The sequence below is a fragment of the Pseudorasbora parva genome, chromosome 11, assembly GCF_024679245.1.
Source record: "Pseudorasbora parva isolate DD20220531a chromosome 11, ASM2467924v1, whole genome shotgun sequence".
Lineage (NCBI taxonomy): Eukaryota > Metazoa > Chordata > Actinopteri > Cypriniformes > Gobionidae > Pseudorasbora > Pseudorasbora parva.
Genome location: NC_090182.1, coordinates 6,831,177 through 6,856,106, shown reverse-complemented (window position 1 = coordinate 6,856,106; position 24,930 = coordinate 6,831,177). Strand labels below are relative to the sequence as shown.

General features: G+C 39.0%; 1 protein-coding gene across 1 annotated transcript; it reads left to right on the top strand.

The window, feature by feature from the left end:
• Positions 1 to 10,245: 10,245 nt before the first annotated feature.
• On the top strand, positions 10,246 to 24,665 carry zdhhc15b (zinc finger DHHC-type palmitoyltransferase 15b). Its single transcript, XM_067456895.1, has 12 exons — positions 10,246 to 10,475; positions 10,822 to 10,848; positions 12,562 to 12,656; positions 13,970 to 14,090; positions 14,229 to 14,298; positions 14,430 to 14,462; positions 16,167 to 16,287; positions 18,939 to 19,071; positions 19,255 to 19,381; positions 19,561 to 19,673; positions 22,478 to 22,541; positions 22,790 to 24,665. The coding sequence occupies exons 1-11, from the start codon at positions 10,352 to 10,354 to the stop codon at positions 22,516 to 22,518; spliced, it is 1,005 nt and encodes a 334-aa protein (XP_067312996.1). The 5' UTR covers positions 10,246 to 10,351; the 3' UTR covers positions 22,519 to 22,541; positions 22,790 to 24,665.
• The last annotated feature ends 265 nt before the right edge of the window (positions 24,666 to 24,930 follow it).

Genomic DNA, 24,930 nt, shown 5'->3' with positions numbered 1-24,930 from the left:
GTTAGGGTCAGGTGTGGTGGTGTGGGTCAGTTTAAGGGTAGAGTTAGGGACAGGTGTGGTGGTGTGGGTCAGTTTAAAGGGTAGAGTTAGGGTCAGGTGTGGTGGTGTGGGTCAGTTTAAGGGTAGAGTTAGGGTCAGGTGTGGTGGTGTGGGTCAGTTTAAGGGTAGAGTTAGGGACAGGTGTGGTGATGTGGGTCAGTTTAAGGGTAGAGTTAGGGACAGGTGTGGTGGTGTGGGTCAGTTTAAGGGTAGAGTTAGGGACAGGTGTGGTGGTGTGGGTCAGTTTAAGAGTAGAGTTAGGGACAGGTGTGGTGGTGTGGGTCAGTTTAAGGGTAGAGTTAGGGACAGGTGTGGTGGTGTGGGTCAGTTTAAGGGTAGAGTTAGGGACAGGTGTGGTGGTGTGGGTCAGTTTAAGGGTATAGTTAGGGACAGGTGTGGTGGTGTGGGTCAGTTTAAGGGTAGAGTTAGGGTCAGGTGTGGTGGTGTGGGTCAGTTGAAGGGTAGGGTTGGGGTCAGGTGTGGTGGTGTGGGTCAGTTTAAGGGTAGAGTTAGGGTCAGGTGTGGTGGTGTGGGTCAGTTTAAGGGTAAAGTTAAGGACAGGTGTGGTGGTGTGGGTCAGTTTAAGGGTAGAGTTAGGGATAGGTGTGGTGGTGTGGGTCAGTTTAAGGGTAAAGTTAGGGTCAGGTGTGGTGGTGTGGGTCAGTTTAAGGGTAGAGTTAGAGACAGGTCTGGTGGTGTGGGTCAGTTTAAGGGTAGAGTTAGGGTCAGGTGTGGTGGTGTGGGTCAGTTTAAGGGTAGAGTTAGGGTCAGGTGTGGTGGTGTGGGTCAGTTTAAGGGTAGAGTTAGGGTCAGGTGTGGTGGTGTGGTTCAGTTTAAGGGTAGAGTTAGGGTCAGGTGTGGTGGTGTGGGTCAGTTTAAGGTTAAAGTTAGGGTCAGGTGTGGTGGTGTGGGTCAGTTTAAGGGTAGAGTTAGAGACAGGTCTGGTGGTGTGGGTCAGTTTAAGGGTAGAGTTAGGGTCAGGTGTGGTGGTGTGGGTCAGTTTAAGGGTAGAGTTAGGGTCAGGTGTGGTGGTGTGGGTCAGTTTAAGGGTAAGGTTAGGGTCAGGTCTGGTGGTGTGGGTCAGTTGAAGGGTAGAGTTAGGGACAGGTGTGGTGGTGTGGGTCAGTTTAAGGGTAAAGTTAGAGACAGGTGTGGTGGTGTGGGTCAATTTAAGGGTAGAGTTAGGGTCAGGTCTGGTGGTGTGGGTCAGTTTAAGGGTAGAGTTAGGGACAGGTCTGGTGGTGTGGGTCAATTTAAGGGTAGAGTTAGGGTCAGGTCTGGTGGTGTGGGTCAGTTTAAGGGTAAAGTTAGGGTCAGGTGTGGTGGTGTGGTGGTCAGTTTAAGGGTAGAGTTAGGTGTAAGGGAAGTGCCAACTGTGTGATAACAAATGTAACTACAGAAATTAATTACAGACGTAATTACATGCGGGTATTTTCATAATGTAAATACAATGTAAAAACATGTAAGTACACAATAAGTGCATTGTATCAAATGATTAACTAAAATGTTAGTACATAGTAGTTAAGGCCACCTAATATAAAGTGGGTCCAACTTTTGTCTTGTCGACGAGGCCTTCACAGGGGAGAGTTTAGTTGGCATGATCTCTGCTGACACTTCAGGGCTGCGTTGTGGTCGTGTCACAGGCCCGGAAGACTATATAGAAAACCTTGGGATGAACAGAGAAACTAATATTAGCAAAGATGCCATTCTTCTAATGATGTGACGAGTACATCAGGTGTTATGGGAAGTGGTCCCGGTTCCGGCTGACCTATAGTTAATACAACCTAACAATCATTTAAGATTAAAGAGATGTGATTTTAGTCAAGATTTAAACCGACAGAGTGTGTCTGCTTCCCGAACAATGCTAGGAAGACTGTTCCAGAGTTTAGGGTGCTATATAAGTTTTGAGACCGTAATAGACGTGAAGGACTATAATGTGTTAAGAGTTTGCTCAATTACTGGGAAGCTAAACCATTTAGTGCTTTGCAAGAAATGAGCAAGATTTTAATGTTTAATAGGAAGCTAGTGCAGTGTTGACAGAACCAGCTAATATGGTCATACTTTCTGGTTGTAGTAAGATCAGCTGAAGTTTGTTTAATAGCAGGCTATTTTGTTGTAGGTCATTAAACTTTTATGCTGCCTCAGAAGCCTGTCTGAAATCAGGTTTTAAAATTTCTCTTTATTTTCCGACTTAAATGACAAAAACCTGTGATTTTTAATATGGTTTCAGATCCCAATGTTGGAAAGCTTGGATTTGGATGGTCTTTGTGGGACTAACTTTGAAGTAATGCACACAATCTGAACATAAAAAGCATAAACAGCAGCTAGTTAAACAAAAATGAATAAGAGCTCGACTGACAAAAGGTATAAATAATGATCTTCCGAGCAGGTTTCTTTTTGGGTTTTTGCTCGAGTGCTTATTTAAAACACCTGTCACTGATGCTATTTGCCCATGTATGGTCATAGGCCAGTGAGAGAATTCACGTAATTCACTGTGCGCACGAAACCTCTGACTTGCGCAGCAATAATTTACTGCTTTTATTATTGCACATATTACCTTCCTAGTGGCACAACCATTTGAAATTTCCATGATTGTTGAAGACACACTCCACCCTAGAGCAGATTTATTTTCACACATCTGGATGAGGTGTCTGTAGTTTCTCCCCGCCCTGTCGTTGTTTAATTTGCTGTTAAGAGTGAATATGAACAGAGACCCGGGAGCAGAAAAGTCATTCCTTACAGCTCTCCTGTCCGCCTTTGCCTCCGCTCGCACACAGTGTTTGGAGTGCTGGGAAAAGAAACAGGTTTTCAGCAATGTTTGGGTGGTTTCGTTAGAGAATAGTGGTCACTTTGAGAACTGTCAGCCTGGCGTGTGTTTGAGCCCCTGGGAAAATGCTGCATTTAATGACAGCTTTAACAGTTATGAAGAATAGTTTCCAGGCCTATTAACACATCTCATGTCTTATAATTAACCCTGCCAAGTCATTTTTAAAATAACAATAGTCCTTTCACAGGAAAATCACAGATGTGTGACGTGAGATTATAAATGTAAGTTCATGATATGCATAACCCTCAATAACTGGTCATGGGATGCAAAAAACTCTGCAAAAAAGGCTCTGTCTGTTATTTGTGTTGGTGGAAATGTTACAGTATATGTGTGCTTGCTTAATATCAAGCATCACCTCTGTGCATAGTAAACACAATAAAGCAATTATAATGAATGAACTGAACAGATCCATTAAGCTAGGTCTCCACATTATACTTTTGTCTGATAAAATTGGCAAGAAAAAAAAATCATTGTATGAGGAACCCATGCCATATACACTCTGAAAAATAAAGGTTACAAACGGTTTTTTTTCTTCTTTTTTTCGGTCATGCCGTTAAAGAGTCATTTAAGTTCCTCAAATAATCTTTAAGTGAAATATTTTCCGTTTTTCTCTTAGGTGCAAAACACATTTTAATAACCATTTTTATTATAAAGAACCTTTTTTGGGATGAAAGGTTCCATGGATGTTAAAGGTTCTTCATGGAACCATCAATGTTAATAAATAACTTTGTTTGTATTTACAGACAAGGGCCCAGTTTTTCCAAAGAAATTTGATCAGAAAACAGCTATTGAGTGTTATCAGATGTGGAAAATAGGTTTAAAAAAAAGAAACAAACAAACAAAAAAAGATTCTGAAATCAGATTAGATTACATAATCATAAAATATGTAAATGTTTTACAATAAAATACATTTTCTTAACCCAGTTTACTTTCCATTTACTATAAGGGCCCTATTACACACTGGTGCAATGCAACACAGGACACAAAGTGTTTTTTTCTAGTTTCAGCCTGACGCAAGTATAATTTTCATGTCCAGTACCACATTGTTTAAATAACAAATGCACTCTTGCCCCTGTGTTCACCCATGGGTGTGCTGGTCTGAACACCAGGTGTGTTCAGGCGCATTGTTGGCGCGTTGCTATTTTGAGGAACTAAAAATTACTGCACCATTGACCAACATAAACCTGCTCTAAAGTCAATAGTGCAGTATTTTTTGTGTTATTTAAAGAGCGCATAAAATGCGCCTATAGGCGGGTGCACAACGCAAGTACACTCTGCTTATTACACACACAGGGACGCTCAGCAGCACACAAACATGCCAAATATAAAAATAAAAATAACAGGATTCCTCTCTGGAGAAGCGTTCAGTCTTTCTGCTATCTAAATAGCGAATCCGCCATGGTGTAAGCGCAACTGGCTTTTAAATGGAGATGCAATGAGGCTATGATTGGTTTATTGCACGTTACACTCAAAACACACCCATGACTCATTAAGAGACTAGATACAACCCTTTTGGACCAAGCGCCAGGTCCACCAGTCGTTTTCTTCCTTTGTTAAAGTAGCAAAAGAGAATTCGGACACGCAATAAGTTGCTCCTGTGCCACACGCTTCATACCATGTGCTCAGATAGTTAATAAAGGGCCCTAAGTATGCCATTCATGGGTTTATCTCCCCCAAAAGTGTAAACATTAAGGCACCACCAAAACATTGAAAGCAGTCAGCTCAGATCTGCCAATCTCTTTCTTAGCACGAATAGCTTTATTTTGGGGTGTGGCTACTGTAGCTGGTGGAGCCAGAGGGGGTTTAGCCGCTGTGAGACCATGTCTGATGCGTTAAGCCACAGCCATAATAGACGTTCAGTATGTCCCAATTCAGAGGCTGCTTTGAAGGAAGTGGAAGGCAAAGGCGCATGTCAAACCAAACTTAACATTTGTACTGGACTTCCGGACCCTGTCTGAAAACAAAACAATGGCACAAAAGCAAAATGTGTGAAAGGCCATTTGCTAAAAAATATTTGTGAAAAATGTTAAATTTTTTATTTCTGCTAGTTGTTTCTTCACATCAAGAGTCAAGTAATACAACATTTTTTTATCATGTATACAGTATGTATATTTATATTTCCCCACTTGATTTGTTTTGTTACAGTTATAAAGTAGAAGTAGGCTATTATGTCCATCCATCCATTTTTCAAACCACTTTATCCTTTGCAGGGTCATGTGGGTGTTGGAGCTTATCCCAGCATCTCGGGCCACAGGCACAGAGAACACACAGAAAGGATGTCCAGATGCACACACTGATCACACACAGACAACTACAGGTGTCCAGTTAACGTTTTTAATTGTGAAGGACATAAGAGCACCTGGAGAAAACCCAGGCTAAGAACATGAAAGGCCTTCTGGCTCCCCCAAGGCAATAATTTCAATGACGAACGAATTCAACAAACCAGTCAATGCATGTATATTTGTTTGTATGTTTATTTGTGCCTGAAAGTCTTGAGTGTGGTGGTGAAAGGTGCAGGTAATTAGCTTTTGGGTGAGAGAGAGAGCGTTAGTGACTGAGCAGCCTGGTGTGGCTGTGACAACTTACCTGATCCTGTAAAACATGGGATTTCCACTTTTTGAACAACTGGGTGCAGATGCTCACAGGGTGCAGACTTGGAGGATGGCGCTTTTTTGAGTTGAGCCATTTAGCAACCATTCAGGAAAACCTGTAAACCACACTGTAATGCATTAAACAACACTTTTAACACATTAACAACCAAATCACAGAATTCACATCGTGTCAGAACATGCAACAATCTTGTTTAGTCTACTACTGTGTATGTTCTGTTTGACCATTTATTAATGTGATTTTGAGTGGAGCCGCATATCACTAGCTGACGGCGCAAAGTCAATATGATCACTGTATGCGCAGATCAAATGTTACTCATTTTTTCCGTTGTCCGTTTCTTCACATCAGTGGAGATTTCCTTTCATCACTGTGAAGTCATGCACTTGTTTTCATGCACCAGTCAGTTTTGTAATTAACTTTTTTTTTCATGTGCGACTCCCTTTAACAGACTTCAGAGACTCAACTGGAAGGAAAATAGACATGAAATTCTTTGTCTGCCTGCACAGATCAGTGACTTTGGGCCCGTGATGAATGCAAAGTTTCCAAAATGTATTCCATCCAGACTTCAAAAAGTAGCACAGATGATGAATTTACTGTCCAGACACTTAAGCATGCAGGGAATGAAATGGGAATGCTATCAAACTCTATACTTCATTTCAGCGTGATTCAAAAAACACCAGTCGTGGACCTGAAACTTTACCATGGAACCAAAACGAGAGACCCACTTAAGAAGACGGACCTGAGAAGTCTGGGAATGCAGTTAACGGTAGACTCAGACAGGCGCATGCAATGCACCCACTCACCCGCTCATTCACAAACTCACTTTATTACATTTAGCATTAATTCAGGCCCTTGCATGTAATGAAACATACATCTGTACCGCATTTCTGGCTGTCTGTAACGTTTATCTCTCACGTAGCTACAGTGCGTACCAAAAAAAGAAAGAAAAAAAAGATAGATTGCAAGGGGAAATAATAGAGTTACAGGTAACTCTTTACAATAAGGATTCATTAGTTAACAGAATGAACAATACTTCTACAGCATTTATTAATCTTAGTTAATGTTAATTTCAGCATTTACTAATTATTCAAATCAAAAGTTGTTTATGTTAAGATTAGTTAATGCACTTTGAACTCACATGAACAATGTGTCACACCCTGTTTAGTTTAGTTTAATATCTTCATTCAAGGCTGTCCTCAGATGTTTGGAGAGTATCTACCCCCAGATCAAACCATCCTCCATACCAAAAGCCCAGAGCCAACCAGCCATTACCCCAACATATGGACAATAATCCAGAACACATCCAGCCATCACCCCAACATATGGACAATAATCCAGAACACATCCAGCCATCACCCCAACATATGGACAATGTTCATGCCTGTAGCGATATACGAGCCAGAGCCTGAGAAGAAGACAGCACCAACCATTGCCCCGGACCAGGTATCTGACCAGGTATGTGGGCCAGCAACATCCGTGTCAGAGGGGGTATTAGTGGGGCTGGATACTGAGGAGTGGATGATCAACTGGGAAGTGGAGGTTGAGCTTCTCACCCTGTCTCTTCTGTGCCTTCATTGTCACCGCTGGTCTTTCCCAGCATAAATCCAGTTTCATCACTGTGTACAGAGTCTGTTGTAGTTGCTGATCCTGCCCAACCTCCCTCTCCCTCAGCTACGACTTTGCTGGTTCCCTCCAGCCCCTCGTCTCCTCCGCTAACACAGAGCTGTGCGGATAAGTCTTGCGGTTTCCAGCATCGCCTAAGCAGGTTGATCCCCCATCTCCACCTTGGCTTGTCGCCCTGACTCCTCTGCCTCGGCTCCACCTGGGACAACCAGCCTTGCGGCTTCACCTCGGCCCTCAGGCTCCACTTTTACCCTCCGGCTCCACCTCGGCCCTCAGGCTCCACCTCGACCCTCCGGCTCCATCTCAGCCCTCAGGCTTCACCTCGGCCCCGACCCTCCGGCTCCACCTCGGCCCTCAGGCTCCACCTTGACCCTCCGGCTCCACCTCGACGCTCCGGCTCCACTTCGACCCTCCGGCTCCACCTCGACCCTCCGGCTCCACCTCGACCCTCCAGCTCCACCTCGGCCCACCGGCTCCACCTCGGCCCACCGGCTTCACCTTGACCCTCAGGCTCCACCACGGCCCACAAGCTCCACCTCGGCCCACCGGCTCCACCTCGACCCTCAGGTTCCACCTCGGCCCACCAGCTCCACCTCGACCCACAGGCTCCACCTCGGCCCACCGGTTCCACCTCGGCTCACCAGTTCCACCTCGACCCTCAGGCTCCACCTCGGCCCACCGGTCACAGCCGGCAGGTCCAACGGTGTTGCCCGGTCCCATCTGCTCTTCTATTTATAAACATCCCTATTTGTGTTTAGTTTCCTTTAGTTACCTGTTTTCTTTGTTCTAGTTTCCCAACTGTCATTAATTGTCATGGACATTCATTAAAAAACTCACCTGTATGCATTTTATTCATTATCATTTCATTTCCTCTTTGTTCTCTGTTCATTTGTCGATCCTCGTCAATGTTTAATTCATTGTTAGTTCATTGTTAATTCATTGTTAATGTTTAGTTTTGTTCATTGAATATTCTACCTGAATCTGTATTCTGAGTTATTGGAGTTTATAAATAAACCTTTTATAAGCCTGCTAACCGTGCCACAATGAACCGTTATATTTTTATTAACTAACTATTAACAAATATGAATAAATAAGGTAATAAATGTATTGCTCATTGTTAGCTCATGTTAGTTAATACATTAACAAATGTGTAGTGTGTTCAACAAATTGCAGTGCGTTCTTTCACTCCAGATACAGCCACAGGGTCTTCTCACAATAATAAAATGCATGTCTTTCACTACATCATAAACTGATTTAGGGTGCACTGTTAAAGCTGATCCTCAAACCACGAGCCTCGCATTGCCTTCTCTCTCCAAACGGCCCTGTCCTTCCCATCTCTGCCAATGCGGTATGAAGCAGAACCACAAACACGTTTCATTCCGAGTGCCAGAGATTTGCCTCGACCTGCCGACACAAAATATTTGTGTTTCACTTTCCTGTGTAAATGTTTTGATTGAGACCCGGTTACTATTATGATAGTCACAAGCTCTTTGTAGTGGTGCGGCTGCTGATGTGCTGACGGATGTCTGACTGCTTCTAACAGCTAATGCAGCAGCCTGAGAAAGAGAAGCTGTCATCAATGCTGCCATTACAGCCCAGACTACAGGCCGGTGCAGGAAACACAGAGGCTCAGCTCCGCAAGTCCCACCACAACAACACACACACACACACACACACACACACACACACACACACACACACACACACACACACACACACACACACACACACATGCTGCGGCAATGACTCTGCTGTGACACACTGCGCATGACTTTAAAAGTAATATTACATGAGAGATGTGCAAGCACACACCACCCATTAAGGGCACTTGCACTCTTGCAGAGGTGAAGAACATTAGAATGCAATGAGATCAATGGTGAAAGGAAGCATATGCCTTTGCAAGTACACTACAGTGGAGATTTATGACCATTAGGTGTTTGTGTGTATTTGTGCATGCCAATAGGTGCCATAAAAAGATGCCTAATATCACTGAGCAGAATTATTTTTTAATAGTGTGATGTCTAACAGTCCTGCAGTGACACCTACTGAACACCCTTACATAAGACAGTTTATTTTGCATAAAGATAATTAAGCCTATATTAAGGACGACTGCATTTTTCATAATTCATATGAATTCTTATTACTTTTTTTTAAAAGGAAATAACTCACAATGCAACTCGCTTTTGTGAGGGCAGTGAGGCTGTTTTGTTTATCACAAGCTTCTCACTGATATTAACATTATCACATTACCACATTAGGAAAATAATATTTGATTTGTCTGATATGTAAAATAATTACATAAATACTGTTCGGTTTCTCGCAGAAACCAATTGTTTCCTGTCTTAAGACATCAATGTGTCGCCACGAGCCGCAGGGTTTAATATGGATTCGTATATCTGTGTTTTTTACTCTCAGTGGCTCTCATAGAAAAACACCCCATTGGCATGCATTATACGAGCAATGGTTGGAGTTAAAAAATCTTCAAGTGTGTTCTGCTGAAGAAACAAACACACTTACATCTTAGATGCCCTGGGGGTCAGCAGATAAACGTCACATTTTAATATTTGGGTGAACTATCACTTTAATGTTACATTGTGCACCTCACATGTTATAATGCAGCCCACTTATGGGGCATGTTGTCCATTCTTTCGGGGGAAATCAAGAAGAAAGTACACACTGTATAAATGAAACAAAACCACATAATTGTACTAGACATGTGTACATAATTGTACTATGACATCTTCCTTGTTATATGAATTGTACCTTGTCATCGAAGTGAAAACAGTAAATAAAACTCTAAAACCAGCCTAGACGGGTCTCCAAGCTTGACCAGCTAAAAAAAAGAAAACCCCTCTAAAGCCAGCCAGGAAGACAAACAGCCAAGTGGCAGGTTTTTAGCAGGTTTTTTTTTTTTTTTTTAGCAGGGATATAAAGTAGGCCTAGATCTGTGGAGGTAGTAGTGATTCATCATACCTTTAACTCAATGTGTCAAATAGTCACTAGATTGAAATATAACAAAACGATTTACATGGTTTTAACCAGCAGATGTCCTCAGTGTGCAGAGTTTTGCGTGTATGGACAGAGTTTTAAAAATCTTATTTCTCTCCTACAGTGTAATGGCCTCGTATGCTCTGCTAATCAATCGAGCGCAGAAGATCATGCTGTGGTTTGAATGGCCAGGTGTACTAGTGGATGCCAGAGCAGATCGTCGTGCGGTGATATGCCAGGCGCGCTAGCAGATGTCAGAGCGGGATGATCATGGCTCTGTCGAGAGCACTGAAATGTTGTCAGAGGATTTTCTCCTGGATTCCCGTCATTATCATCTCATCTGTGGTCCTCTGGTCTTATTACGCGTATGTCTTTGAACTGTGCTTCGGTAAGCTTTCACAGCTGGTCACTGATGTCTTTTAATTCGCTTATGGCTCTTCTTCGTGTAAAATAAGGAAGTCAGGTGTGAATTCCACAATGGTTCGCCGGTCTATTATATAATAAATCGATTTGAGTTATTGTACCTGCTGTAATACCTCTGATATAGTGTTGTTTTTCTATGGGCTGTGTCTTTAAACCTCTTGATCTTACTGTCTAGAAACTACACAACATCCCAGTGTCTCAGTAATAACAAAGAGGCCAGGGTTGCAGTACTTTCTGCCTAGTTTCTGTTGGTGTGTGGGTTTGGAGACGGCCATTATGTTTGATTATTTCCATTATTTCTTGTTTTTCAGTTACTCTCAGTAATCATCTGGAGAGGGGTAAGTGATCTTTAGTAATCTGTCATTGCTTAGTAGACAAAAACTGCTTTTGCTTAAAGTGGAAGTATCATTTTCGTGTTCTCTCATTTGACCTAAGCAACAGCATCAAACAACATCATCAAAGTGCACAAAGCAGAACTATAAACACGTAATGGGGTAAATACATAAAAACAGATATAACAGTGGTTATGACATGTAAGCAGCACACATTGGTAATCATACTGTAAAGTTCATCTACACTTGGGGCCAGTTATATCAACACTAAATAGTTTGAGTGTGTGTTGTATCAACACTAAATAGTTTGTGTGTGTTGTGTTAAAGGGGTGGTTCCGTGTTTTTTTTTCTAGGCTTGGTTGTGTTTGAACAACTCGTTTGCTTCCTGCTTCTATGAAGCCCATCCCTCCGAAAAACACAATGGTCTTAGATTGGTTTGATGGCCAAATGTAGTTTCCTGTATTTTTATTGGCTGAAGTGCCAAGCACAGGTTGCTGGAAACGCCACGCCCCTTACCATTACGGGCAGAAGTCTCATCTGTGGAGACTAGAAAGGGTTTATGATGTCACCAACCCAGAAGAAGCTTGCTGTAGTCCAAACCGGCCATTTTTGTAGGCAATAATACAGCAACATTACACACTAACTAATGTTAAAAAAGTGAAATCGCATGCAACCACGCCTTTAATTTAATCTAGATGTACTACATTTGAAATCATGATGTGATTTACCAGAGTCAGTTGCATCACTGACACTGCTTCACTGCCATTCAAATCCTATAGTAAAGTAAAGTGTCCATCGTATTGCTGGAAGTAGTAGGTCATCCGGGTACTTTTATGAGAACTGTGAATTCTGCCGTAATTATTTTGTCTCATAAAGTTGCTATATAGTAGGGAAGTATGTGATTTCGGATGCAGCCTGTCTCAAGAGCTAGTCTGACCATCTAGCAGGTAAAGGGATTGTTCATCCAAAAATTAAAGTTCTGTCGTCATTTACTCTCCCTCATGTTATTCCAAACCTATTATTCCATGTTATTCCAAACCTAGAGTTTTTTTTTCTTCTTCTGCTGAACACAAAGTAGTATATATATATTGAAGAATATGGGTAACCAAACAGATGAAACGTCTGTCTAACTCTGCATAGCATTAAACATACTGATAACGTGATGCGTGGAGGTATGGAAATACATACGCTGACATGCAGCTGGAACATCTCATCATTCCATTCGCCATTTTGTGCTCCAATGCCTTTCACAGACGATATATATATATATATATATATATATATATATATATATATATATATATATATATATATATATATATATATATATATATTATATTATATTATATTATATTATATATTAACTATTTATATTATTTAGAACTCTTAACTTAGTGATTGCTATCAGGATTTGAAGAGACTTTCAACTAGCATGACAAAAATAATTCTGGAACAAATTGCATACCCTGCCTTTAAAGAAAAAACATCTGATTTTTAACATGTAAGACTAGAATAAGCAGTTTATGCAACCGGTCACGGTGGTGCACTAAATCACAAAAACACCAGATGATTCAAAGTCATTGCATTTCAGTCTAGTTCATATGCATCTTCACTGGTCTTCTGCTGTTTAACTTCAACATTTGTCAACTTGTGACAAAAATGTAATGGCATATCATAGTTTTACTAGTAATAACATGTACTGTTTGTTTTTTTTCACAGTTACCTATTTGTTGATATTCCATGTGTGCTTTATAATGTTCTGTTGGACATATTGGAAGGCCATCTTCACTCCACCAGCTACACCGTCTAAAAAGGTGCTTGTGATTTATGGTTTCTGCCAGGGATTCATGAGTTAGTTGTCTTGAATAGTTCTTGTAAGAATCAGAATGTGGAAATAAAACCTGACATGATTGGGTCATATTTTACCCCATGTAAAAAAAAAAAGTAAAACAAATTACTTAAAGGTGCACTATGTAACTTTTCAGTCCACTAGAGGTCGCCTATTCAAAACAAAGGCGTAGTTTGATGACGCCAAGTTTGAGCGCAGAATCTTGGGACATGTGGTTTTCACCTCACAGGGTGGGAAAAGAATCGGGATAGGACTCGGGCAGAAATCATGTTCATGGAAGTGGTTATTAACGTTACTGTAGTGTGAAGCAGAGCAGGACCGAGTGTTGAGGAGCTGAGCAAGGGAGCTAGAGCGATTGTTAATGAGATGAACAACACACAGCTCGCGAGCATTGGGACTTTTATTATGACGGGGCACAGTCGCCGACGCTATTTCAGCTTTTCCGGTCATGAGTGTGAGGTAACGCTGCTCTGTTTATCACATTAGACACATCTGAGTGTGTTTAAAATGATGTTATGATGTTACGGCTGCTGTGCTGATACTTGTAGTAGTACTGAGTAAAGAGTTTCTACCAAATAAAAGCGTAAACTGAGGGTAACACAGATATGACACAATTGACAGGCGACTCCCTCACACGTTCCAGTTCATTGGTTAAAATAGCAATTTTCACAATTTACAAATAGTTGGAAAAATTGGGATAGTAAGTAAGTACTCAAGTGAACAAAATATATAACACTTGTGGTTTTTGGATATTTTACTGAAAAAATGTTACATATTGCACCTTTAATATTTGTACATTATTTTCATGATAATAATTTAACACTTTTTCCCCCTAATTGTCACCTTTGGCTTGCTTCCTGGTAGTTTAGAGACAAATATATATTATTTAGGCATAATTTTCTGAGGACCTTACAGAACTTGAGACAGTATTATATATATATATATATATATAGCTGCTTCGGATCAGTGGGCATTAATTTGACTGTAAATAATAATAATTATATATATATAAAAAATCTCATTTATGGTGATGCTTTTTGTCCTGCCTTTTTACCTCAGTTTTTTTTAAACATTGTAATGCTGTAGTTTCCTTTTGTAGTTTTGTAGTGAAACAATAATGAATCACCTTTGAGAATAAAGGTAATTACAAAATAAATGGCAGTTGTTGGTGAACTTTTCTTGATTTTCATGCAAAAACTCTTAATGGTGCTCTAATCAACTTCAGTTTCTTCATTTAGTTCTTCTTCATTTGATAAACTGAAATTGTCTGTGCTCTAGTTCCAGTTATCATATACTGATAAAGAAAGATATGAGCTGGAAGAGAGACCGGATGCTCAGAAGCAGATTCTCGCTGATATTGCCAAGAAACTTCCCATCTTCACACGCGCTCAGTCAGGAGGTACACAGAGTGATAATGCCCCAGCCACCTGTCTTTAATGTGTACATTTCCACAGTCATTTAGCAGAATGTTTGCCTGTTAAACATGTGATCGGATGTGAAGGCGGGCAGCTGATCGTCTTTATCTCCATGTCTTCAGCTATCAGGTTCTGTGATCGCTGTCAGGTGATAAAGCCGGACCGCTCTCACCACTGCTCCGTCTGTGAAACGTAAGTAGCAGCACGCCAACCCCTGTTCCTGAAAACAGATCTCTACGCAAAAACCTTGTTTTAATTAAAGCTTCAGGATGCAGTTGAACAACATGATCTGGATTCACTCTTACCCTCCTGTGTTTTTATAGATGCGTTTTGAAGATGGATCACCATTGTCCATGGTATATTAAAATTTATTATGAATCAAGTCATTTATTGTTTTCAGTTATGTTAGGTACACTATGTAACTTTTTTTTTTTTTTGTTCAAAGTTAACAAAATGTAAATAATGAGTCGATACTTAAAATGATTCCTTCTATAGGGCCCTATGAATTGAATTTAATTTTTTCCATATCAATTTTCCTGGATTCTCTCTCTCTCTCTCTCTCTCTCTCTCTCTCTCTGAGTCTCTCTCTCTCTCTCTCTCTCTCTGAGTCTCTCTCTCTCTCTCTCTCTCTCTCTCTCTCTCTCTCTCTCTCTCTCTCTCTCTCTCTCTCTCTCTCTCTCTCAAATTCAACCATTTTATTTTTTAGCAAATTTTGTGTTAAGTTTTCTGGATTCCATTTTAATGGTTTAATTAAATTGTAATAGTCATAAAGCATGTAAAATTAATTAAATTCATAAAAGCAACAATTTATTAATTTAAAAATAGAATTTCATTACTATTTCAGAAATGTTGTGTATTAAAAAAAATCTGGCAATTAAATAAAGGCATAAAACATTTAATTTCTTTTAATCATATGAATTTTTTTTTTTAATGAATTTATTATTAGTGTTAGTATTATTATTACAATGAGTATTACGTATTTTGACGCATTGCCGTGACGACGTTTTCTGTTTGTTTATATGACAATATTTTTTTCTCAAATGAAACGGTAAATGCTGATGAAGGGATTTTCAGAGCGGCTCTGGAGATGAAGTTCATGCGTTCATGTTCTCATAGTGAGGCGGTAGAGGCTGAAAACAATGTGTGTGTGTGTGTGAGGTAGATGAAAGTATCCATGACACAGGGACACACAGAACATGCAGGATTAATATTTAAAGTCTTTTTGTGGTTTAATATTCACAGACACTGATCTATTTCTTGATTTTATTGTGTACTGACCTGCTTTTTATTATTATTCCACAACATGTTTAACAAATTCCATGAAATTCTAAAATGTGTTTTTGTCTTGACCAGATTCACTATGGTAAGCCTATTATAAGTGTTTATATTTTAGACCTGACAAGATGGTTTTTGTGAGAAATTGCGTATATTCGTCAGTGGCCTGTGTCTCTCGTCATATCTGTAAATAGAGAAAAGCTGTTCCATCTACTTTAACGTGTCTGGTGTGAGAGTGACTGAGGTTAGTTGCCACAATGCACAATGAAAGGTTGACATTGAGCCACTAAATCTACAACCTCCAGGCAATCACCTGTTTTAAACAAACGGCAAACAGATGAGAGTCTGCTGGCAAAAAGAGAATAAGACTGAGTTCGTAATAAAACAAGAATCAACATTGACTTGGCTTTTATGGTGAGAACAGGGATTGGAAATGTAAAAAAGATGGCATTTTTAATCCTCAACAGGCGAGTTGTAAAGCATTATCTATTCTGATGGCTCATTTTATTACGGTTGTTGTAGTGCTGTGCTGGAATTTTTTTTTTAAAGAAAGTATTGCATCTATTAATGAGTAAATCTACAGTAACGTTTTCAGCTAACCAAAATCATCTGTACAGTCACACAAAACAATGTTATTCCGCAGAATGCAGGCAGTTTTTTTTTAGCTGCTAGAGAGCTAAAAGTTACATAGTGTACCTTTTGAATAAACCTCATAAGCAACAATATCACATTTTGAATGATCTGAAATGATGATATGTGGTGTTTTTGTCATCTGTACTCTTTAGGGTAAACAACTGTGTCGGATTCTCCAACTATAAGTTCTTTCTGCTGTTTCTGTCTTACTCCATGATCTACTGCGTTTTCATCGCATCAACAGTGTTTCAGTACTTCCTCAAGTTCTGGGAGGTGAGTTTCAGCAAGCAGTTTTCGCAAATTTCGCACATTTGCAAAATAACCACACCCAAGCTGTTTTTTAAATGGAAGGTTAAATGTTTGGGCATGGAAATTTGGTTATAATTGGTTAAAAAGAGTGTGAACCCTGTAGGAAAGTAAGAGCTCACAATTTGAATTAAAAAGGTGGTTAAAAGGCAGAGTATGTAAAAAAAAGTGTAGCTTGATGACGCCGTGAATGAAAGCAGGAAATTCTTGATTTTCTCCCTCTCATGTCATTCAGAAACTTTATGCATTCCTTTTCTCTGTGGAACACAAAATCATTTTTAGTCCATTCAATGATAGTGTTGTTTTGGACACTTCCTTGCTATACAAACCAAAAAAAGAATTGGAATGATATCCCAGACAATAAAATGTGATTTTGTAACAATAATGTAATTCTTTTTTTAAACAAATGGAATATCACTCACTTTATTAAAGTTTTATCTGTGCAGTGTCGAGACTATAAAAATAGCTTTTTGTTACATAATATGTTAAGAAAAAAATCTGTTACAATGCAGGAAAGACAAAAAATGAAGGGGCCATACCACAACACATCCTTGATGTAGTAAACACACACAACACCACCAACCCACAAAATCACTGTGAAAATGAAAATAGGCTGCCATAAGTTGCTCTGCTACATAATTAATGGCAAACACACGCAGAAATGTAGTGGCACATCCAAGATGGAGAACAAATGCAAACACGCATGTAACACATAAAACATAACACTTTGTTCAGGCTTGACTGTTTGTTTCATAGTAAAAAATACAAAAAAGTCATTTTTATTGTTATAGTAATTAATTTAGAATGTCTAAACATAAACTTAAATAAAAAGAAAAAAGACTTGTGGAAGATGTATACTCATGAGGGAATGGCAAACGAGTCATTGAGTAAAGATTGAAGTCATCTACTGGCTGCAGTTGAAAGTGTTTGTTCACCCGTAGATGGCAGCAATCTTCCATTAAATCATGGCACTCTGTCCATGTTATCTCCATGAATGAAAATGAGAAATTAAGATCTTTTTTAAAGTGTTACGTTACGTTGAAACCTACATTATATTGCTAAAAAATTTGGGACACCCCTCCAAGTAATTGAATTCAAGTGCGGTATGGTTGTCCATGCATATAATTTTGGTTTTAATAAGATTTTCCCAAAAATAGGCAAGAACAAACCTGATGTTATCCATGATTCCTGTTCATTCCGACTACAAAGCATTTAAAGGCAACAAGTTCGTAATCATGACTTCTGAAGTGGAGATTAAGAATTTTCTGATAAGTCCTTTTGTGAAATTTCTTCACTACTAAATATTACACGCTCGACTGTTTGTGCTGTTATAATAAAGTGGTAGCATTTGGAAACAAAAGCAACTCAGTCACAAAGTGGTAGGCCACGTAAAATCACAGAGCGGGGTCAGCACATGCTGAGGCACACAGTGCGTAGAAGTCACCAACTTTCTGCAGAGTCAATAGCTACGGACCTCCAAACTTCTCTGGCCTTCAGATGAGCTCAAGAACAGTGTGTAGAGCGCTTCATGGAATGGGTTTCCATGGCCGAGCAGCTCATCCAAGCCTTATATCACCAAGTGCAATGCAAAGCATTGAATGCAGTGGAGTAAAGGTTTTCAGGGGTCTGGGTCTAGCGGCTGCCAGGAGAACGATACTTGGCTGACTGCATTGTGACAAGTGTAAAGTTTAGTGGAGGGGGGATTATGGGGTGGGGTAGTTTTTCAGGGGTTTGGCTTGGCCCCTTAGTTCCAGTGAAAGGAACTCTTAATGCTTCAGCCTACCAAGATATATAGGACAGTTTCATGCTTCTAACTGTGTGGAAACAGTTTGGGTGCCCCTTAGGTCCATAAAGACAGAACTTGACGAGTCCTGAGCTCAACCCGAAAGATCACCTTTGGGGTGAATTAAAGCGGAGACTGAGAGCCCTTCTCGTCCAACATCAGTGCCTGACCTCACAAATGAACTTCTAGCAAAATGGTCAGAAATCCCCATAAACACACTCCTAAACCTTGTGGAAAGCCTTCCCAGAAGAGTTGAAGCTGTTAGAGCTCTAAAGGTTGGGCCAACTCCATATTAAACCCTACGGATTAAGAATGGGATGTCATTAAAGTTCATGTGCATGTAAAGGCAGGCGTCCCAAAACTTTTGGCAAAATATATAGTGTATTTTAAAAAGTATTTTACATTTATTTAGCCTATATAAATAAATAAAAGAAGTTACTTTCATCCCCTGAACACTGCACAAATGTAGAGCAAAACATTAATAAAATGATTGATATTTCATTTGTTTAAAAAAAATTACATTGTGATTGTGACAAAATCACATTTTATTGTCTGGGATCTCTGGAGACCCCAACAGCCCGTGTGCACATCCCAAACGAACAGCTTGTAAGGGTTGAGGGCAAGTGGAATAATATTGGCTTTTTGACATTAGCCACAGTTTTGTTGTGGCGTGTGCACTTGTAAAGAATCATTGAAACTATGCTCCGTTATTGTAACATGGAAAAATTATTTCAGTTAAATTAATAAATGTATCTTTTTTTTTTATAATTAACATGTGCAACTATTAATTTGGTTCAACACATACATTTCAAGTCTCTCTGCATTTGTTTGTTAGGGAGATCTACCCAATGGCTCCGCCAAATTCCACGTGCTGTTCCTGTTGTTTGTGGCTCTCATGTTTTTTGTCAGTCTTATGTTCCTGTTTGGCTACCACTGCTGGTTGGTGGCTAAAAACAGATCAACACTAGGTGAGGAAGCCTCCACTTCTTTTTGTACTGAATTCCTTGATTATCATGTATCCTTTCAGTGTGTTTCTGCCAGATGTATAAAGGTCATACTGCTTGCTTAACCTTTGGTTAGCTGATGTGATTTATGTGGCTCATGATTTTGGTGTGGACTGTTTGACCTCAGTGAATGTTTCTGTTTTCCAGAGGCATTTTCTGCACCAGTGTTTCAGAACGGGCCTGACAAGAATGGCTTTAATGTTGGGCTCAGCAGAAACCTCCAGCAGGTGTTTGGGGAGAATAAAAAGCTCTGGTTTATTCCAGTGTTCACAAGGTGAGCTCATGCCATAACTGTTCATACTCAAAAGCAAACTTAGTTTGGCTCAAGCACAAATCTCACACTGACTAGATGTATAAATGGATACAAATTTCAAAATACATGACCAGCAACTGCACTATGAAATATGCCTTATGTAAATATGTTCCATGTTTCCGTCTGTTTGTATGTCATAGTCAGGGAGATGGGCACTATTTCCCGCTGAGGACTCTGCGTGAATCCGAGAATCCACTATTGGCCAATGAGGAGAAATGGATGGAGGACGGTGGATCAGATGAAGAAAGCGAAGGTGAGATCAACATTGCATCTAAGTGATTCCAAAAACGTATGTTATACATTTAGGGCCAGATTTAATAACAGCTTGCGCCAAGGCAAACTCTCTTTTGGCGTAAAGACAAAACAAAACTACTGTCAGGATTTACTAAAGGCACTAAAAATGAGTGCTGAAAAAGATGTGGACAGTTATTTTTGAGGCTGACCTTATTGCATATTCATTTGTAGGAGTTTCCCTTTCAGACACTGTATTTATGTGAAGAGAGTGTTTAAAGGATTCATGCAAGGTGATTTACTAAGGTTTGCGCTCATCAATTTACTGTTATTTGTGCTATTATTTACCGCCCCCCAAAAAAGCATGCCTTAAAGGTAGAGAATTGGTTAAAAAACTTTTTTCCTGTTCTTTATATATCAATACATAATTAAAATGTAAATACTCTTAAAAAGAAAGTATGAAAATTGAGTGTCTGTAAACCTCTCACGACTGTTTTAAAGACAGCTCATTATTTCCATTCACTCCACCTTCTCCCTTCTGGGCTCTTTCCAAAGCCACGCCCCCAAAATACATGAACGTGCCTCACCGACCAATCAGCTGGAAGATGCATTATTGACCTGAGAGGAGCAGAGTGCATGTAGTGACATCAGAATCACATGTAATAAAACATCTAACTTTATCAGTATGAATATAAACAAATAAGATGTCTTTTAGTACTCACTAAGCTAGAATACCGATACTAGTAAAGTTTAAAATATATTTTTGTTTAATTCGGTAACGAGCTAGTTATATTTATAAGGCAAAGCTAAAAACGGGATACATGTTTTTCCAATAAAATCAGTTAAACTGTGTTGAAGAGGAATTTCGTGTAAGATTCATATACTGTGTTTTGCATGTAACGCCGGCTTCACACTGCACGCGTAAGCAGGGCGTAAGCAGCGCATATTTTTTTCGGCGCTCATGTTAACAGATGAGTGTATTCACACCGGCAGCAGAGGCAGCGCAGCGGCGCGTAGCAGGAGCGGAGCAGAAGCGGCAGTGCCGCGATCGTTTCGGCGCCAGGTCTATTTTTGACGCGCTGCTCACGATGAATTAAAGCCACAGTACATTGTTCTGATCAAAATTTACCTGGTTAACATGAAAAATAACACATTTAACCATGAAATAATTTAGTGAAGTGTTCTGTGTGTTTCTCAGTCACCATATGGCATCCGGCGCTGTGAAAAAAAAAAGTTCTACACAAAAACCGAAGTCACTGCCATAAGTTTTTGCCTGAACTACAAAACTAATTTTAAATAATGTATGCAAGTTTATCTTAAATTAAATATGAATTAAATTATGTATATATGATAACTATATGCTGGCATAAAAACAGAAAGGATAAACAAAAGCACGTGGTGTCAGGCAGTGTTCTTCAGAGTGCACCTGTCCTGGAAAGACAGCAATGGATGACACTCGTCTCATCGTGAAGGTTGAGAAGCACACAGTTCTCTATAATCCACACAATTTGCTTTATAAAGACTTGCAAGTGAATGAAAGCATGGGAGGAAGTTGGTGAGCGTGAGCGGCTCTTGGTGCTGATGGTACGTCATTTTAAAGTGTTTTTGACAATCTTTCGTTGTCTCACGAACGAAAAACTAAATATGGATAGGTAAATAGAATATACACACATGAATATAGCACACATACAGTAGACATGTAGATAGACTATGATGTGCGTTATTTTGTCATTTAAAAAAAAACGTTTTTAGATACTTTGCTCATTTAGCCTACAATATATCATTAAGAAGTTTCCTCTTAGTTATTACAGTCATTTATGAATTATCTTTAAGAGGTTTATGATGGGTAATGCATGTAAATTTGATGCATATCCTATATTTCAAGACGATTTCCTGAAGTTTCTCTTTTTAGCAGTGTGCTTTTCATGGACATATAGTGCGATGGCCTTTCTTCTATCAAAAACTCGCACTAAACAAAATAAAAAAAACATCAGAAACAAGTGAAACGATTTTTTAAAAATAAAATTAGCTTCATGATAAATCTTTGCTTTATTTCCATTTCAAATACATTAAAGAGAAATGCAAACTTATCCATTAAAGAGAGTACTCTGTACACAACTGCGCGTGACAACTGCGCGCGACAAACGCTGCCTGTGTGAAAGGAAAAAGTGCGCGCGCTGCTACTGCTTTACACACGCGCTGCTTCAGCGCTGCCTACGCCCTGCTTACGCGTGCAGTGTGAAGCCGGCGTAAGAGTTTCCGTGATGAAAGCATTGTTGATTAGCAGCTAAAGTTAACTTAGCTCTAAAAAAAAGTTCCTGGATGTGGTGTACCAGCTTTTACACATGCATTTTGTTATCTAAAGTTAAATTTTGCGAAATTCAACACGACAGCGATCAACTTGAGCTAAACATATTGAGTATTTATCATCTCTACTAATGGCTAAGTGTATAACATTGTAACTTAATGCTAAGTAATGTTATGTTGGCTATATTAGGCAGCTGCATGTGCTCTTGATACATGCTAAACCAGAAATATAATATAAACCAGAAAAAATGTATTATCAAAATGAAAGATTACCTGTCCAGTAAGTAAAATGTATTATTATTATTATTATGAGTTTATGTGCAGGAGTGCACGCGAATGAAAACTGAAACATGATGGATCTTTTTTCCTTTGATCATCATCTCTATTGTGGACATGCTCAAGTGACATTGCAGTTCTTCATCATCATGAAATATTATCATCTTCATGCTTTTAGGCAATGAATTAGATTGATGAAAAAGATTGCATTAAATAAATCTCTCCAATCTGATGTTGTTTCAGATGAAAATGGACCTTCAGTCGTTATTAGGACTGAATCATAATCACCGGAGTGGACGAACCCTTGGTGAGTAGGGATTTTAGTTTTGAAGGCAAGCATCGCTATCACAATTATTATTGCTCACATATGTTTAAAGAGTTTCCCTCACACTGAGTGTTAAAGTTAAGTGTGTAACTCCTGCACAGTGTCAACAATGATGTACTCAAAATGTGAATTATATATAGTAACAACACCACTCAATGTAAAAAATCTAGTAAACATCTCATCTATTCACTGTGTCTACGCTAACATTGGTTTCTTATGTATTTTACTAGCGGGACCCTTAATTGACTTTAGCATCAAGAGCGGTTTAAGAAAGCACCAATCGTCGAATGAGACGACTGCATTCCAAATCCTGGACCATGCCAGAAAAGCATGTTTTTAGAGAGCCAAATATATTGGGAACAGTGAGGACTTCTCTTATAATGCTGATAACGTAGAACTTATCATGCTGAATGTCAAGTATATATATCAAGTATATTTCTCATCTTTATGAAATGAGAGCCACAGGACAATCACTGGCGTTTTCAGATGTCATAGACCTGTTGGACTGTTTATTCTCATGCTTTGATGACCACATACGGACTCATCTCGGATCAAATATATCACTACCCATTTGGAGGTATTTCTTGGATGTTTCTTATTGCCGTTTGCAGAATATTTTGCTTTTTTAATCTGTTTAAACCTAGAGGACCTGTTCAGACCACATTTCACCCATAAAACAACAGAAAGTATGTTACATATCAGACATTTGTGGGGAAAGTAGAAAAACATATTTATTTTAGGTTCTTCACCTTTGAAGTATTTATGAATGTTGGTGGCATTTGTTATCCTGTCTTTAATTTATGCTGATTTCAATTTAATGAATTTTATTTCAATAAAACCATTCTGTCTAGCAACAATGAGAATAACCATTGAGAATAATATGGGTTATAGCAAAACTCAAAATTAAAACGTGTGGACGCATTAAAATGATGCAAATTGGGATTTCACAAAGTAAAATAGGTTTCTTGTTTATTTATGCACAGTATAATGTTTTATGACAATTCACCTTATGGTGCAAACAGAAGTACAGAGAGTTCTATCTTTGGTGTGTGTGTGTGTGTGTGTGTGTGTGTGTGTGTGTGTGTGTGTGTGTGTGTGTGTGTGTGTGTGTGTGTGTGTGTGTGTGTGTGTGTGTGTGTGTGTGGACAAATGTTTATAATGAAAAAGTTGTTACCTACTTAATGTGGTTCACGAGGACACTTCCTGTGCCCTCGTAAACCAAATGGCTTAATAAACATACTAAACAGTTTTTTTTTATTCAAAAATGTGATTGGTAGGTTTAGGGGATAAAATATACAGTTTGTACAGTATAAAAACCATTAAGCCTATGGAGAGTCCCATGTAAACCGCATTCAAGAGTGTGCTTGTGTGTGTTGCCACCATCAATACGACTTTCCATATTCGCTTGGTAAGAAATCAATCCTATGCATTTACCAACTGTATACTTTGGCTGGCATTTTTATGAAGCTTTTTTAATCCTTAATGACTAATTCAGACTGTTTTCTTGTGGTCAATAGAGAGTAGTCTGGATTTACCTTATTTCTTTTGCATTGTGATGCAATATAAAGACGTTTTGATACCTCTCTCTGTATATATTTAGGAAGAGACTGCTGAGGTCAGTATTTATTAGGACTTCTAGCATGTAAAACCTAATACGGGATATGTTTATTACCAGGCTGGTTTTGTGAGGTGTTGGAAAAACAGGTGTTGTTTTCCTCTAGTACAAAGAGTAAATATGGAATAGCAGAATAGTATTGTAACTGGGTGAGTAATCCTTTTGAGTTGTGTTTTCTTTTAAAGTTATTGTATGTTTGAGCCCTGTTCGTGTGTCCCTTTTCAGATACTGTAATTGTATACATAATTGATATACCTGTCATATGGTTCTCTCTTATGAGGATCCTATTAGCTATTGATTATTGTTTTATTTGCACTGACCCTAATTTTGGGGTGATCATTGCTTCCTTTGACTGTGTATGTGCTCAAACACTTTTGTTGAACTCCATATCCACTACATGTTCAAGTCATTACATGCCAATGTTTTTCCAATGGTACAAAATATGTATTGTTTGAAAGTTCTGTTCGCTCATTAAATATCAACAATCTTTAGATTCTTTACTTATTTGGTGATCCTCCTTTCTTAAATGTTTTTGTAAGATGTCACACTTTATAATTTGAAAATATTAATATATTTAATATATTTGTCTTTCAGAATACTTCAGGTTTTAAGGTCAAAGCAAAAATGGCTGATAATGTCTTAACTAGCAAGGATTATCACGTCACATTTATATACAACTCATTATTTTTGCAAATTGTTATCAGAACTAAAATATTATCAAACCCATGTACAACTATACAGTTCCAATATAAAAGT